This window comes from Idiotropiscis lumnitzeri, chromosome 21 (genome assembly GCF_059441095.1).
Source record: "Idiotropiscis lumnitzeri isolate Australia: NSW breed Sydney's pygmy pipehorse chromosome 21, RoL_Ilum_1.0, whole genome shotgun sequence".
Classification (NCBI taxonomy): Eukaryota; Metazoa; Chordata; class Actinopteri; order Syngnathiformes; family Syngnathidae; genus Idiotropiscis; species Idiotropiscis lumnitzeri.
This window is the reverse complement of record NC_142411.1, coordinates 4,742,286-4,758,097: the sequence shown is the minus strand read 5'-3', so window position 1 is coordinate 4,758,097 and position 15,812 is coordinate 4,742,286. Positions and strand designations below refer to the sequence as shown.

The following is a 15,812-nucleotide window of genomic DNA, read 5'->3' as shown; positions in this document are numbered from 1 at the left end:
TCTTGGACATTTTTCTCGCTACATACGTGGTAACTAGCCGAATGAACGCATGTACAGATTGAAAACTAAAGGCCCCGAGATTGACCCCTGGAGAACGCCGCATGTGTTTGGTCTTTTAATTCACGCACACGTCATGGAAAGATCTGTGAAATAGGTACAGAGAAACAAAAGCAGCTGCCTGTCCTGTCCGGAAAGAGATTTCAACTGAGAATATCGGGTTGTGAAATTCTTAAAACAAGGGGAAAATAAACCATATGGCGCAGGCGGCCGAGTTGCATTTTATAATTCAGCGAGAGGCTAATTGATTGTTATGGGTGTATGTTTCACAAAGTGGGTGTTAAGATGTGCCTTAATTGCTGTGCTGCATGCGTGTGACAGCGTGTGTGTTTATGCAGCACGTGTGAAGGCGGTGAAGTGAGACAAGATGAAGAAAAAAAAAAAAAGAAAAAAAAAAGAAAGCTGCAGCAACACAGCTTCGGTAATAATAAGCCTCCAATCATCCGGCACCATCAGCCTAAATATAGACGCCGCTGAATGATGCTTGCTTCTCATACACATGACTGTGCACGCTTTCCAGCTTGCGCTTCTTCATTTCATTGATTCCAGCGCTCTTATTATGAATGCCGATGCTTGTGTTGTGACGGGAAAGTCCAAAAAGTTACAAAAAATGGTGCTGGGTATATGCGGAGTTTATTTTATTTTATTTTGTTTTATTTTATTTTTACCATAGATGTTAGATAATCTAGCATCCATTTTTGAATTTGACTGATAGTTGAGCAGGGCGTGGTTTACGGTCAAAAGACACGCCCCCTGAGCATTTGAGAGTAGAGAAAACTGATTTAAAAAAACAAAAACATTTTGAAACCTCATTTTAACTACTTTATCATTTTTGTAAGCGCTGTGCTTATTTTTACACTTACTTTTAACATATAAAAAAAAAATCGCATCACGCAAGGATACTTCATCTTCAATATTTTCTAAGCCTCGGTTTTTCAAAACAATTTGAATCCTTTGACCTCATGAGTGTCAGATTTAAGCGGCTATAAATGACCATAGTCTCACTTTATCCTCTTGTACAAAGTGTCCCGACTGTTCATTTTCAAGGGTATCCTTGCCCAGGCCAGCCGGCAGTAGGCCTACGTGTCAGAGTTTTAGTCGTCACTGACCTTCCCTTGTGCCCCTCATCCGTCATTTTGCCTTCCGAAGGGGGAGGCGGGCAAGCTTTAGTCAGCTGGTACAAAAAGGTTGTCTGGGCTGAAGGGTGAAATACAAACAGTAAAGGAGTCTTTTATTTATTGATTGATTTAATTTAATTTAATTTAATTTAATTTTTATTTTTATTTTTATTTTTATTTTTATTTTTATTTTTATTTTTATTTTTATTTTTATTTTTATTTATTTATTTATTTATTTATTTATTTATTTATTTATTTATTTATTTCATTTAATTTAATTTTTTTATTTATTTATTATTTTTTTTTTATAAACATCTTTACAGAGACATCCATCACAAAGCTTCAATGTCTTTCACCAGCCCGAGAGGATGATTGACAACTCGGGCCTCACCAGCACATTTCCTCCACTGATTCGCAGACGCTCGCTCGCCTGCGTTGACCTCAGCCCCTCGAGCGTTAAGGGACCCGAGTCAATTACCAGATGGAGATGTTTGTCGCTCACTTCTTCTTTCGCTCTTGTGTCTCCCCGTAGGTCGTCCAAGGCTCACCCTGGACCTGTCGTCCACATCAGTGACAACCCCATGGATGAGGGGAAGGTAAAGGACGCGATTTAAATGCCACTTAGCACCCCAGAGATTGAAATGGAGGCAATAATGGATTTCAATTTTATTTTTTTTCCTTTGAGAAATGATGGAAATGGAAGATTTTGGGCCGTATATTTATGACCGTATCGCCAATGTTTAAAAGAACATTTTAACCACCTTGAAATCATTGAAATTAGAAACAAAGATAACCAACTGCTCGTTTATGTTAACTTTTGTCATCTTAAAAAAAAAAAAAAAAAGTCCAGTTTGTAAACTTTATTAGCGACTCAATGCATTCAGGTTAACTGGTTGACCGAGTAAATGTTAACAAATTACTGTGGAATCCTGTGAATAATATTCTTTTTTTTTTTTTAATCCGAATTGAGGGGCCGGGTGGTTTTACATAGGGAGCTTAATAAGAAATAAAAAACACAATATTTAGACATATACCAGTACCTATGATTTGAAATAAATAAATAAATAAAATATAAATAAATAAATAAATAAAATATAAATAAATAAATAAATAAATAAATAAAATATAAATAAATAAATAAATAAATAAAATATAAATAAATAAATAAATAAAATATAAATAAATAAATAAATAAATAAAATATAAATAAATAAATAAATAAATAAAATATAAATAAATAAATAAATAAATAAATAAATAAATAAATAAATAAATAAATAAATAAATAAATAAATATGATATAGATAGTAAAATAACAAACTCATACCTCAATATGCTTCACATACTGCAATTAAGTACAATATAGTGCCCAGGGCGGTCATTGTGATTTCCTACGAATGATGTAGAAGCGGTCCAATGAAAATGTGAACAATTGCAGCGCCGTAAAAATCAAGCATATTGATATTTGTAGCGGAGCCTCGCTTTTCGACAATCATTATTTGAGATTCTGTACTCTCCTCCCGTCCATTTAAAGGTTGACTGAAGTTAAACGTTTTGCATCATTCCGAAGGATAACGATGTTGTTTTTAAACGTTTAATCCCAGACGCTGGGCTTCCGTGAGACGAATCACAGATTGCATCAGCGCGGACGCGGATGTGAATCAATTAAAACTCATTCACTACCGAGTAAAAAAAAAAAAAAACAGATCTTTGACGTCTTAAGCCGTCAATGGTAGTAAATGAGTTCATTTCATTTGGTGACCTTTGCCATAATTGAACATTTTAGATGATTTTATGAATAGCAAATTGTCAAATTGTTTCTCATAAGAGAACATCCATCCTACTGTCAACTTTTTTTTTTTTTTCATATAAAGAATATGTTGTGGTCCCTCGTGTCGACTGCGTTCTTACCCGATCCCATATTACGTGCCGCATGAATGTCAAATGCATCTACCGCCCCCCTCCACCACCTCCTCTACTCACCTTTAATATCTTCACTCTCTCCGTCTGTCATCTCCCGGGCCGCCGTTTCCTCTCCCAGCTGATAATTGGATTCGAGTCCGGGATCGTGGTCATGTGGGATCTCAAATCAAAGAAGGCCGACTATCGCTACACTTATGATGAGGTAGGCAAGCCTTTATTTCCCGCCTTCCTTCCGGTATCTTTTAATGCTGGCTGGAATTGAAATGACCTATTCATGAACAAATAAGCCACGCCATGGTTTACTCCGACAACGGCTCTCTTTCGGGGGAAATAAATAAGCGCTTCAATGACTGTGAAAGTGATGATTGTACAAAAAAATAATAATAAATTAAAAAAGACGCCTCTTGTTTCATTTCTGAAGGGTAGAAACTCTTATTTAATAAATAAATAATAAAAAAAGTCAATTAATTCATCGGGACTATATTTTTAGGTATACGGAGTAGTTTTGATGTTACGGTTTTATTTGATTATGAGTAAAAGAAGACATTCACAACTACTTTAACTCATTCACTACCAGCCAAGTAAAAAAAAAAAAAATGGATCTTTGACGTCTTTAGCCGTCAATGGGACTGAATGTGTTTAGTGAGTAGAGCAAACCGGTGTGTTTTCTCCCGAGTGAGGCTCTCAGCTTGCATATCGATGTCGTAACATGGTTTTGTAGGCCTCAACTTTCCGCCGCACTCAGCCGCTCCCGTTGTTGTGTTTCCCGGCGGGCGATCGGGGGAGAGGCTCTATAAATAAAAGAAAACACAATAAAACCGAGCCAGTGTCATGATGCCCCGTGGACTTGTGTCAGACCTTATTGGCTTGCTTGCAAAATTGTATTCCTACTCATGCATTTGCAATATTTGTGGAGGACGAGGGGGAAGGGCTTTTTAGAATTTTGATCATTTTGTTTATTTATTTGGTGGGTTTGTTTGTGAGCAGGATCACCCAAAACACGAAATAATCTTTTTATAGCAAAACAGTGACAATACTCACAGGCATGGATTCTTTATCCTCTGCGAAAAATGACAAATATTACCAGAGCCCAACTGATATGGATTTATTTGAACCCGATTCCGATATTTGGCAGGATAAGGATTTGAAGGGGGGGATAATAAACCATAAAGCGATTCCAAGAGGCCCTGAAAAAAACAAAAAACAAAACAACAACCCTCAAAGGAGCTTTTATAAAGAATCCCAGAAAACACTAAGCCACAAATGCTAATAATATATAATAATAGAGATTTTGTTTAATTGTTGCATCGTATTTTTTTCATCAATATAATATCGCACTCGGAGGACTTTATGAAAAGCCAAATAGCCCCTGATAGGAAACGGGGATCCTCCCTTTCTGCTGTTGAGGAATTGATTTAGTTCGAAATATCTCGAGGCAAGAGTTCGGCGAGGAGGGTGCCATCATCATCCTCGTGGCATAAAAAAATCGTAGTTGTCTAATTATGGAAACAGCGGCAGACATCTCAGATGGGCCATCAGCTCGGAATAGTTCGAACGTCTGGATCAGCATCGCATTCAGCGGGAAAGACGCAAATCGAGTCAACGTGGATTTCGGAAGGGAGATTTTGAAGTCGTTTGTTTTCGTTTGGTGCAAGCGCACACTATTCCTGAGTAAGCTTCTCTTGTACGTTGTTAGTTGTTGCGCGCAGCTTTAGCCATCCTCGTTAATTTGCTCTGCAGCCTCGTCCACGACAATAACAGAGGAAAGGTCATTGAGCAATCAGAGCTGCAATGCGCCGCCACGATGCGTCGCAGCGATACGCCGTGATTGTCCTTGGCGTCCTTTGCGTGGACAACAAATGGAAGTTTTAAAGCAGATAGCGCATTCCGTTGAGGGGCGACGGCGTTGGGGGATAACCTCCAGACATTCCACGAGAGTCGAGAGCAAGGTGGGGGTGAGGAAATCTCCGAATCAGAATGCCCTTTATTGTCATTGTACTCCGTGTTCAATGAGATTGGAGCGCTCCCCTCTCCAGTGCATATATAATAAATGATTTAATTAAATATAGCAATTAAATTAATGAATTTTATTGATTTTATAAATTATATTTATTATTTATTTATTTATTTATTATTTATTATTATTATTTTTATAATTATTATTTATTATTTATTGATTCATTATTTATTTTTTATTATTCATTATTTATTTCTTATTCGTTATAATTTATTTATCATTATTATTTATTATTATGTATTGATTTATTATTTATTATTTTTTACTTATTTTTAAATAATTAGAAAAAAACACAATGTTGCAGTTCTACAAGGCAAAGGTAGTCGTGTGTTCTTTGGAAGAAACAGTTGTTCAGTCTGCTAGTCTTTATTTCGATGCACCTGTAGAGGGCAAAAGGTCGAAGTGGTGTGAGCTTGGGTGAGTATTGTCCTTGATGATCACCGGGTGGTATAGATGTCCGACAAGGCAGCCAATAATCCTCTGCGCTGTTTTGACTGTCCTTTGGAGCCTCACTCTGTCTGCCTCAGTGCAGCTACCGTACCAGGTAGAGACACAGTAAGTCGGCAGGCTCTCGATGGACGGGTGGTAGAAGGCCAGCGGCAGCTTGCTGTCCAGGTTGTATTTCCTGAGGAAGTGTAGACGCTGATGAACCTTCGCCCTCGCCCGCGTCGCCTCTGGTCTGCGGAGAGATGTTACGACGGGGGTTTGGAGAGCCGAGATAAGCTCCTTGTGGGCTGGTTTCAATAAGAACTCTGGAGAAGTGTGAGGATATTAGCCTATCAGAGCAGGGAGGATGATAGCAACTGCAAATGAGGTAAATCCACTCATTTCGCCAATGTGGTGCCCGTCGTTATCGCCGCCATAGAGCGGGGACCACCAGCGGGCGCGATTTAGCGTAATCTCATTATCTTTGACACCATGCTACATCCATGTTCACTGTATTTTTTTGTTTTGTTTTGGGTGTCCGCACAATATAATCAAGTAAGAGCTGACATGAAGCAATCCCTATTCGTGCTTTCGTATGACCTCTCCTTTTTTCTTACAAGGCAAGACAACCCTGTGTCATCGTGTCGAAGTACTGACAAACCCCCCCCCCCGCCTGTTGTTTCCTAGGCGATCCACTCGGTTGCCTGGCATCACGAGGGCAAGCAGTTCGTGTGCAGTCACTCAGACGGGACGCTGACCATATGGAACGTGAGAGGCCAGGGCAAGCCCATACAGACAATCACCCCCCACGGTAGGCACGTGCATGCAAATACCATCTTCTTCTGTCCCCTCTTCTTCAGGAGGCTTTTTTTTAAATGTATTTTTTTACTTTGGAGCACTTCAGGTCCACAAAATATGATAGCTTGAGAGTGATGGGGTCTTATTCTTTAAAGAAGAAACAGAGGCAGCAGATAAATAGAAGAACGTGATTGAGGGTGCTCGAGCACCACTCACCTTCCTTTCTCAAGTTTCTTTCCTTGTTCCTACCAATTCAAAAAGCAGAGAATTAGACGTGGAATGATTGATATTCACTTTTTCTTCACTTTATTTTATTACTATATATATAAAATGTGCTATCTTCACATGCACACAATGGCGTTTCTGCTACATTTGTTTTCCTCCTACCGCATCCCACCATTTTTTTTTTAAATGACTTGTTTCTCCTCTGATGCTTTCTGAGTAATTACTTTGGTATTTCATGTGCAATTATGCAAATTCCTTTGACGGGTTTAAGCCAGGCTTATACATTCTTTAATTGTCTCTCACTGTAGAACGAGTTCGGAAACATGCGTCTTTGTTATGATTGTTGTTGTTATTATTCGGACCTTTTAATCGCGTTAGTAGTTAACATTTCTTCAATCGTATTTTTTGATTAATTTAATATGTGGCGCGGTTCGGATTAACAAGAACTTTTTTTTTTTTGTTCTATTTCAGGAAAACAGCCCAAGGATGGGAAGAAGCCAGAGCCTTGTAAACCTATTCTTAAAGTGGAGTACAAAACAACCCGGATTGGGTAAGCGCCAAAATTCTGGTTTGAATTCATTATCAAATTTTTTTTTTTTTTGTCAGATGATTAAAATTAGGATGACGGCCACACTGATGAGAACAAACTACTGTGAAATACAATAAAAGTAAATTCTACGTCGGAATTTGCTGAAAGTAAAGACAAATTTTTACATATGATTTTTTTTTTTTTTACAAGACTATTTTAGAAATATGACAAGAAAAAAAAGTCTGAATTTTGATCATTTACGAGACTGGTTGTAAATGGATTTTTTTTTTTACTTTTTTCCTTCCTTGAAATGACAACTTCAGAGTAATAGTAGTTGAAAATTACTTGATTTTATTTCAAAAGAAGAAACAGATTAGGAACAGATTTAGACTTAGCGCAACTCGCAAGAAACCGAATATAAACGCCGCCAAACACCAATTCACATGAGAGACTGTTTTCCGCACTGCTGTTTTGGTTAGCAACAGGGTTGCACTATTTAATTTTGGTCTATAAACTGAGGTCACGGTTCCTTCTTTTTGGTTTTCTTCCCCAGGGAGCCCTTCATCATCCTGTCCGGCGGCCTTTCCTACGACACGGCGGGCCGGCGGCCGTGCCTGACGGTCATGCACGGCAAGAGCACGGCCGTCCTGGAGATGGACTACCCCATCGTAGACTTCCTCACCCTGTGCGAGACGCCGTACCCCAACGGTGAGTCCGTTCGTTGCTCCCGCCGCTTTCCACGTCTGATCTTTAATTACGCGCCGTTGTAATAAACGTGGAATTTCCCGAGGGGGTGTATGGAAATTGCTTTACCGCGCCGTCTTCTTTTGCGCACAATAGCTTTCTGCGTCGAAATGGAATTAGCATATTTTCCACGTGTTGAGGAGCTGAAACAAGTGGGAGCGAATGCATGGTAATCTGCCGCGAAAGAGCCTTCATTTGGCACACGCACACAGCTGCAGGACGGATTAGCTGGCGCATTATGTAACAGCGACGACTTCATTATGTCACTGGCAGCCAGCTGATCTCATCTGGTAATAGACATCACCGAGGATTATTGCTTTGTGTGCGTCTGTGTGTCTGGCTGGCGCCTTGATATGTAGATGACTGATGTCCTCAAGTGTGATCAAGACACAAACGTATCCGAGAGAATTAGACACAGCTGTTTTTTGGTTTTTCCTCTTTTTGCACACATTTTTGTTTTCTGGTGAGACCTCGCGTATAACTGTAATACGTAAAACAAGCGTCAGATCGTGCTTGCTTCATTTTCTCGCCACTCCCAATTGAAGTTTGTCGAATGGACTCATAAAGCAAAACAGAATTAAAAATGGTCTATTTCAAACCAAAATGTTCAACCACATTCATTAGCTTGATGCTAATGTATTAATGCAAAAATTATATTTTAGACTACCGTATTTTCCGAACTATAAGGCGCAGTGAACAGATTCATTTTTTGGGAAATTTCCACATTTTGGGCATATAAGTTTATAAGGTGCACCATATTATAAGGTGCGGTGTCAATGAACAGGTTTATTTTTTGGAAATTTCCACAAATAGGGCGTACCGGTTTATAAGGCACAATACTGCGCATTAAGTGAAACAAACGTGCACCGCAAATGAGCCAAGTGTTAATCAACTGCAATTTGACATCCATACGTAAGGCGCACTGTTGTATTGTGAGAAAATTTAAAGAATTTGAATTTGCCTTATAGTCCGACAAATACGGTAAAAAATATATTTACAAACCTTCAAACAACAACAGGAATATTTCCTCTGTACTAATTTCAAGAATTGTACAATTTTCGGACCTTGCAGACTTCCAGGAACCATACGCTGTGGTGGTCCTTCTGGAGAAGGACTTAGTGGTGATCGACCTTGCACAAAACGGGTGAGTGGTCCCCAATATAACTCTCCGTGAGCCGGCGGTACTTGCACAACGGAGGCATTCCGGCTGAGGGCGTGCTGTGGCTCGTGTCGAACAGTTACCCCATTTTCGAGAACCCTTACCCGCTGACCATCCACGAGTCCCCGGTGACCTGCTGCGAGTACTTCGCCGACTGCCCCGCGGACCTCATACCAGCACTTTACTCGGTTGGCTCGCGACAGAAGCGTCAGGGCTACAGCAAAAAGGTACTTTGAACATTCTTCACCGTAAAAAAAAAATAATAATAATTCTACTCAACTTTTAGGACTGATTATTTTAACAGATTTTGTTTCTTTTCCACACGTGATTTTTTTATTTATTTATTTTTTTAACCAAGCTCCATTAAACATGGCATTGTTCAACACTCCAACCAAAACAGAAAACAGCCATTAAAGGGTTTGGATTTAGTTTTTATTAGTTTTAGAATTAGTTTTAGTTTTTTATATATGGAGAATTTGTCAAGTACAAGATTTAAAAAAAAAAAAAAAAAAAAAAGGTCGCTAAGTATTATAATCTACAATTCTCAAACGACTTATTCACCATCATTCCAAAAATAAACATTAAAATTTCAGCTTTTTATTTTATTTTTATTTATTTATTTATTTTTTTGAACAAACTAAATCATGCTATTCTGCTCTTGTTATAATATTTTCTCACTCTTGTCATTCCTAAATCGAATGACTCAGACACAAACGAGACAGCTTTTATTGTGGAGGGTGGATAAATACGCCGTTTTATTTTTTTTTGCTTCATAGCTCTGTGTTTGTATAGCATTAGAACAGAATATTCTGTTGGCCTCGCAAAATCCGTCCAAATCCGGGATAACGCTGGAATGGCAGGAATTAAATGAGTTAAGGAACTTGTGATTCGAGAAATGAGATGAGCCCTTTATAGTTTCTTGACACCAAAAATGGCGCCAAAAACTGCTTCTTACTAGACACAGTTTCGGCGCCATCTTGTGGTGATTTAGAAAAAGCCACAAATCAGTGGCAAATGAGATAAATGTGAGAGCTGTGAATTGATGGGAGAACTCAAATCTGCCAGCATAGCAATTGCAAGCCGGTTAGCTAACATTTTTGCTCTTGAAATCTGACCTTATTGACCTGCCGTAGCACATTTTGAACGCTTGAATTGTCTTCTTCCTCCGATCGCATTTCATACATTCTCACTCCAATGATATCGAGTGCGTTTGCTGTGTTGCAGGAGTGGCCTATCAGTGGAGGCAACTGGGGTCAAGGCACACAAAGCTACCCAGAGATCATCCTCACTGGGTAAGATCATCTTAACGCTCGTCACACCCGCCAACGGTCAGTGCCCGCGGGCTCATGTGCTTTCTTGTCCGGTTCTCGACGAGTTCAGCACACAGAGATCTTGCAAATAATAATAATAAATAATAATAATCATTTATTTATTTTTTTCTTTAGGCATGCTGATGGAACGTTGAAGTTTTGGGATGCCTCTGCAAGTGAGCTCTGCTTTTTTTTTTTTTTTTTTTCTTAATTTGAAGTGGAATGGTCAAGCAAATATTTTATGAGCAACCTATTAAAAATGTAAATGTAAGACAATTATTTGGGAATAGAAAAGAAACAATAATTTTTTTAAAAAAGGAAAGTGTCGGAAATGTACTCAAATAAAAAAGTAAAAATTAAAATAACAACGATAAATTAAAAAAAATCACACAAAATAGTTTGTCTCTTTTTTATTAAGTTATATATAAAAAATGACGTTACATATCGCACGTTATTCAAGAGGAATAGCTTGCGTCGGCTTGACCTCTCTAACCGTATTTGTCTTTATATCGTGTCACGTGCAGAGGTTGGAAAAATACATTTTGACAAAGTGGTCAGAAAATCCAGTTATGTTTTCAAAGCTGCCCCGAAAATTAATATTCACGTACGATGCAGATAGCTGACTTGTGTGCTCTTTTTCCTAGCTCCCACCTGTAATTTTTGTGTTGTGACGTGCACTGACATGGACCTGCCTCTCTGTTCTGCCTCAGTAATGCTCCAGGTGCTCTACAAGCTGAAAACGGCCAAGGTGTTTGACAGGAGCCGCTCCAAAGAGGACAAGGGCAGCGCCGAGTCGTCCGACGAGGACCCCTTCGCCATCCAGCTGATGGCCTGGTGCGCCGAGAGCCGCATGCTGTGCGTGGCCGGCGTGTCTGCCAACATCATCGTCTACCGCTTCAGCAAACTGGAGGTCACCACGGAGGTGGTTCAGGTAGCGTTGTTGTTGTGATTTCAAAATTGGCGTTTTTGGAATATATTTTATAAATTCATAATACGTGAACGCATTACAACATAAGACAATGTCATTCAAAGAAAAAATGTTTTTTTTATTAATTATGTATTTTTTCAATTAATCTGTTCATGGAATTTTATTCCGCCAGTTGTCAAATTCAACACAATCAATGCAAAATGAAAAACTCTCGAGCAGCTAGTGATTCCAAATTCATCCACCCGCATACACACACGTGTTGAAAGCTACCCCTTGTGGATGACAGTATGGTTGCCATGCCAACCGACGGAGCAGTGAGGAAGCAAAGCCAGATAATCGTTATAATCTGCCTTGACGGCGACGTACGGGGGCGTGCTGACTCACTATTTAGCGACTTAAAGCCGAGTGCTGTTTAATCTCGCGCGGCCTCGCTCTGGTTTTCACCGCCGTTGCGTCTTTGTACCACATTTGTCAATCCAGACCATGCTCACTTGTCAATCAGAGGACGTGGGTGCCGTTAGCGACGCGCTAACCTCCTGGCAGGTGCGCAGATTCACAAGATTTGCATTTCTGCCACCGGCCTGCGCAGATTGATTGAAAGAATATGATATTTTGTTGTGCTGTATATTTGCCCCGCTTATTACACGCTAATACACTCGCAAACTGTATTATTTAGCTACTCGAGGTGCGAATGCAGTACGAACTGAACGACATCGAGTCCCCCGAGGGCGGAGGTGGGGAGCACACGTCGGCGCACCCCACCCCGAGTGCTTCTCCGCAGACGAGCGGGCTGCCTTCTCATCCCTCCACCAGCAGCAACAACTCCGACGGCAGCAACACGCCCTGCCTCAAGTAAGCCACCGGGGCCGCTTGACTTCTCTCCCATGTCCATTTGCCAGCCTGATTTATTATTATAATTTTTTTATTTTTTTTTTTTGCAGGGTGCGTAGTACTCCACTAAAGCAGTCTGCCGGTTATCAGGTGGACTTGGTGGTCCAGTTGGTGTGGGTGAGCGGGGAGCCACCTCAGCAAATTACGAGCCTGGCACTCAATTCCTCGTACGGCCTGTAAGTGAACGCATCGTGGTCAAACATCGACGCTCGGGTCATTGAGATTTACCTGTCAAACTTTTTCTTTGTCTGTGCGTGATCCTTCCTGACGCAGGGTGGTGTTTGGCAACATTAACGGTGTTGCAGTCGTGGACTATATCCAGAAGACAGTGGTGTTGAACCTGGGGACGTTGGAGCTGTACGGGTCCAACGATCCGTACCAGAGACAACCGCGCTCACCCAGAAAGTCTCGACAGCCTTCTGGAGGTATTTTGTTTGATTTTTTTTTTTTTTTTTTTTAAACAACCACATAACCGTGCTTTGAAGTCTGCTAGCTTAATGCTAACACCATAAACGGGCTAATGCATAGCATTGGGTATTAAGTGCAATATTATAGAAATATAAAGTTTGGACAAGGATAATGTCTCTGAATCAGATTTTATATTCAAATCCATCCATTTCCATTGTTAGTGAGAACCCATCGATGTATTTACCGGGAGCATTATTTATCTGGAGATTACAACAAAAACAAGAAATAGTCCTTGACCTTTGAGATGATGCGGTTTATGGATTTTCATGACGTCATGTGGCACCAAGACGCACCGAAACGGCTTGTTTGCTGCAAATCGAACCAAGTGTGCAAGGTTCCGTTTGGGCACACTGCCACCTTGTGTCGGATGGTTATAGTGCGCTTGAAGTTTGATGGATGAAGTGCTAACGTGTGCGCAAAACCCACGCCCACACGCACGCACACGCATGGACAGAGCATCTGGTGTCAGTGAGTGGTGAGCAGTGGGCTGGCACCTGTCGCAGCTTGGCGAGCGCGAGCAGTAATCAGAGATCCAGCTGTGCTTTGCCGTGCCAACGCGCTGCCGCCCGCTTGGCCTTCTGCTTCACTGGATCAGCAACACACACTCCCATACATGGATAAAGACATTAAAGCGATACTCGCGCTTCCTCGAGTACGAAACAAGGGCTGAACGATTTGAATTTTTTTTTTTTAACTCGCGGGAGTGCCAAGGAAATGAGTTGAGATGCTTCATTTGGATAAAATTAGTGCTTTTACGCCATCTTGTTTGCATTGTGAGGACTTCATGGCGGCTTTTTCTGGGATGCTTCATTTGGCTAAGACTAGTGCTTCAACGCCATCTTGTTTGCATTGTGATGACCTCATGGCGGCTCTTTCTGGAGTTGGCCACCGGGGGGCAGTATACAACAGTCACGCAGATGCTAACGAAGAAGACTTTCACAGCGGCGGATTCTCTGTTTCAGGACTGTGTGACATCAACGAGGGTTCGGCCACGTCAGAGGACCGCTGCAAGTCTCCCACTTCAGGTACCATGTCCTTTAGTGTAGTTTTGTCAATGCAAGCGCACGATGGTGGCTTGTGTTACAAATATTCTTTTTTTCGGGGGGGAACTGTGGCTCACAAAACTGAAACGTTATAAAATTGTCATTCTGTCCCACAAATTTAACGCTTGGCTTTAATATCGCCCCGCTCAGGCATTTTTTTTTTCCTCCCCTAATATGCAGAGCTCAATAGACAAGAATAAATGGCTTTCATGGCTTTCGCCAGCCTGCAAAACCGCACGATAGACCGGAACGGCGGAGATCCAGTCGAGGTGACGCCAAGTGATGAAATAATTATGGTGGCAACGCATTACGCTGGAGGGACGGACTCAACTCCTCAGAGTGTTAAAGTCACACTTGTATGACGATAGACACGAGCTTCTCTTCACTTTTCTAATCAATTAAATCAATTTAGTTGTATCTATTGTTTTGGCTTTAGCAATGCATGATTTATAAAAATGATGTTAAGAATAAAATGGCGCAGTTATAAGGAATTAAAAAAAAAATTGGAGTGCATTTGATACTACCAGAAAAATGTAATTAATTAAAACTACTAGGTTAAAAAAAAATAATGTTACATTTTCTTTTTACTGAATCAAGTTGAAAGAAAAAAAGAATGAAGTAATATTATTATACAAATAGAATAATATTATTAAAAGGCACGTTTTTTTTTTTAAATTTATGTCAGAGTAAAGCTGTGACACAACAAAAGAAAAGTTATTTGCTTTACTTTTTATTATTATTTTTTTTAATCATAAATATTCTGCTTGTTTGTGTCACCTTATTATCATATGAAGTCATTTTCACAGCTGTGGCTAAATGCAAATCATGCATCACCTTGAAATTGCAAATATTTTCCCCTTTTATAGTTATGCTTATTAAAATACGGAATAACTTTGCATGAGCAACTGCAAAAAAAGTCACATTTGATTTGATTTAAAAAGGTTCAGAGAAGAAGTGTGGTTCAGCCTTCTAAAAGTTGCTCTGTGAACAGAAAACAATTTTTTTTTTAATGCATATCCATATTGTTCTGAGCAACCAGGACAGACTATGACATGCTATGCTAGCCAATGCTAACCCTAATGCGGAAATTTCCCCTGAAAGCCAAATACGCCAAACCATTTTGCGAGTGGTGTATCTTTAAAAAAATAAATAAATAAATAAATAAATAAATCCAAAAGGTTCAAGTTGTCTAACTTTCAACTTCCTTGACTTCTCCCTCCTTGACACTCCCAAAGTGTTGATGTCAAACAGCAATCTCCAGCAGTTCTACAATGGAGGTGGTAGAGGAGGTAAGATTGGCCAAAGACTTTCCGAAGAGGGTACGACAAAAGTCCGCATTTGATTTCCCTCCCCCCCCCACCAGGCCTCCTCTTGTCTCTGTCCTCCATGTCACCATCGTGGGAAATGGTTAGCTTCAACTAGCGCTAGCTAAAGTTTGGGATAGCCTCTGTTCCCATGGTGTTTGTTGTTGTCCCTAAAAGTAATAATAATAAATTAATAAAAGAAATCAAGATTTTCTTTTTTTCCTCTCAAAATGCTCAAATGTTGTTGTACGACAACAAAACTGCTTGTTTTGTAATACAAAGGCGACCTCATAGCACAGAAGCAGAGGCTAATCCTCCGGCTAGGTGGCAGCTACACGTTAGCATTGCATGCTACTTGTATGTAGCACGAGCACCAAGCGTATGTTCCCGTGCCTGCGTCTGTGACGTGTGTAGCCCCCCACCACCCCCCCGGTCGGCGTCCTCGACACTCCTGTGGTTGGCGTCCTTTTATTTATTTATTTATTTTTTTGTCCATCGTGTTTTATGATAACATCACGCAGGGGAGCCACGATCATATCCAATTTGTCTCTTTGTGTCTGTTAGTCCGTGTCCGCTGATTTCAACTTTTTTTTTTTTTTTATTGGTTTCAACTCTTTTGTTTTGCTACTTATTCATGATTTATTTTCTTATTTTATTATGAGGACGTTTTTTTTGTAGGTTTTCAAAGTAAAATATTGAAATATTTTTATTAATACTTAGTTGTTGTAATATTTGTTTGCTTATGTTGATGAATCTTTATTTCTTACGAGTTATTTAGTTGAGTCGAGCAGCGTAGAGTTTAATTAAAAAATGCAATTTTACATTTTCATTTTGTGTATGCGTGTGTGAGTGTGTGTGTGTTTATTTAAGTG

At 39.9% G+C, this 15,812-nt stretch overlaps 1 protein-coding gene across 4 annotated transcripts in view; it reads left to right on the top strand.

The window, feature by feature from the left end:
* stxbp5a (syntaxin binding protein 5a (tomosyn)) overlaps positions 1 to 15,812 on the top strand; it is a 52,175-nt gene that overhangs the window by 29,747 nt on the left and 6,616 nt on the right. For 2 of the 4 annotated variants that reach the window (XM_088286165.1, XM_088286164.1), the window contains exons 7-21: positions 1,708 to 1,771; positions 3,217 to 3,300; positions 6,229 to 6,352; positions 7,036 to 7,114; positions 7,647 to 7,801; positions 8,909 to 8,981; positions 9,076 to 9,223; positions 10,221 to 10,288; positions 10,442 to 10,482; positions 11,017 to 11,237; positions 11,911 to 12,086; positions 12,176 to 12,301; positions 12,399 to 12,550; positions 13,556 to 13,618; positions 14,872 to 14,925. In XM_088286165.1, coding sequence (XP_088142291.1) covers positions 1,708 to 1,771; positions 3,217 to 3,300; positions 6,229 to 6,352; positions 7,036 to 7,114; positions 7,647 to 7,801; positions 8,909 to 8,981; positions 9,076 to 9,223; positions 10,221 to 10,288; positions 10,442 to 10,482; positions 11,017 to 11,237; positions 11,911 to 12,086; positions 12,176 to 12,301; positions 12,399 to 12,550; positions 13,556 to 13,618; positions 14,872 to 14,925 — 1,628 coding nt within the window. The remainder of the gene's footprint in view (positions 1 to 1,707; positions 1,772 to 3,216; positions 3,301 to 6,228; positions 6,353 to 7,035; positions 7,115 to 7,646; positions 7,802 to 8,908; positions 8,982 to 9,075; positions 9,224 to 10,220; positions 10,289 to 10,441; positions 10,483 to 11,016; positions 11,238 to 11,910; positions 12,087 to 12,175; positions 12,302 to 12,398; positions 12,551 to 13,555; positions 13,619 to 14,871; positions 14,926 to 15,812) is intronic. The other 2 variants (XM_088286166.1, XM_088286167.1) reach the window with 1 other exon arrangement.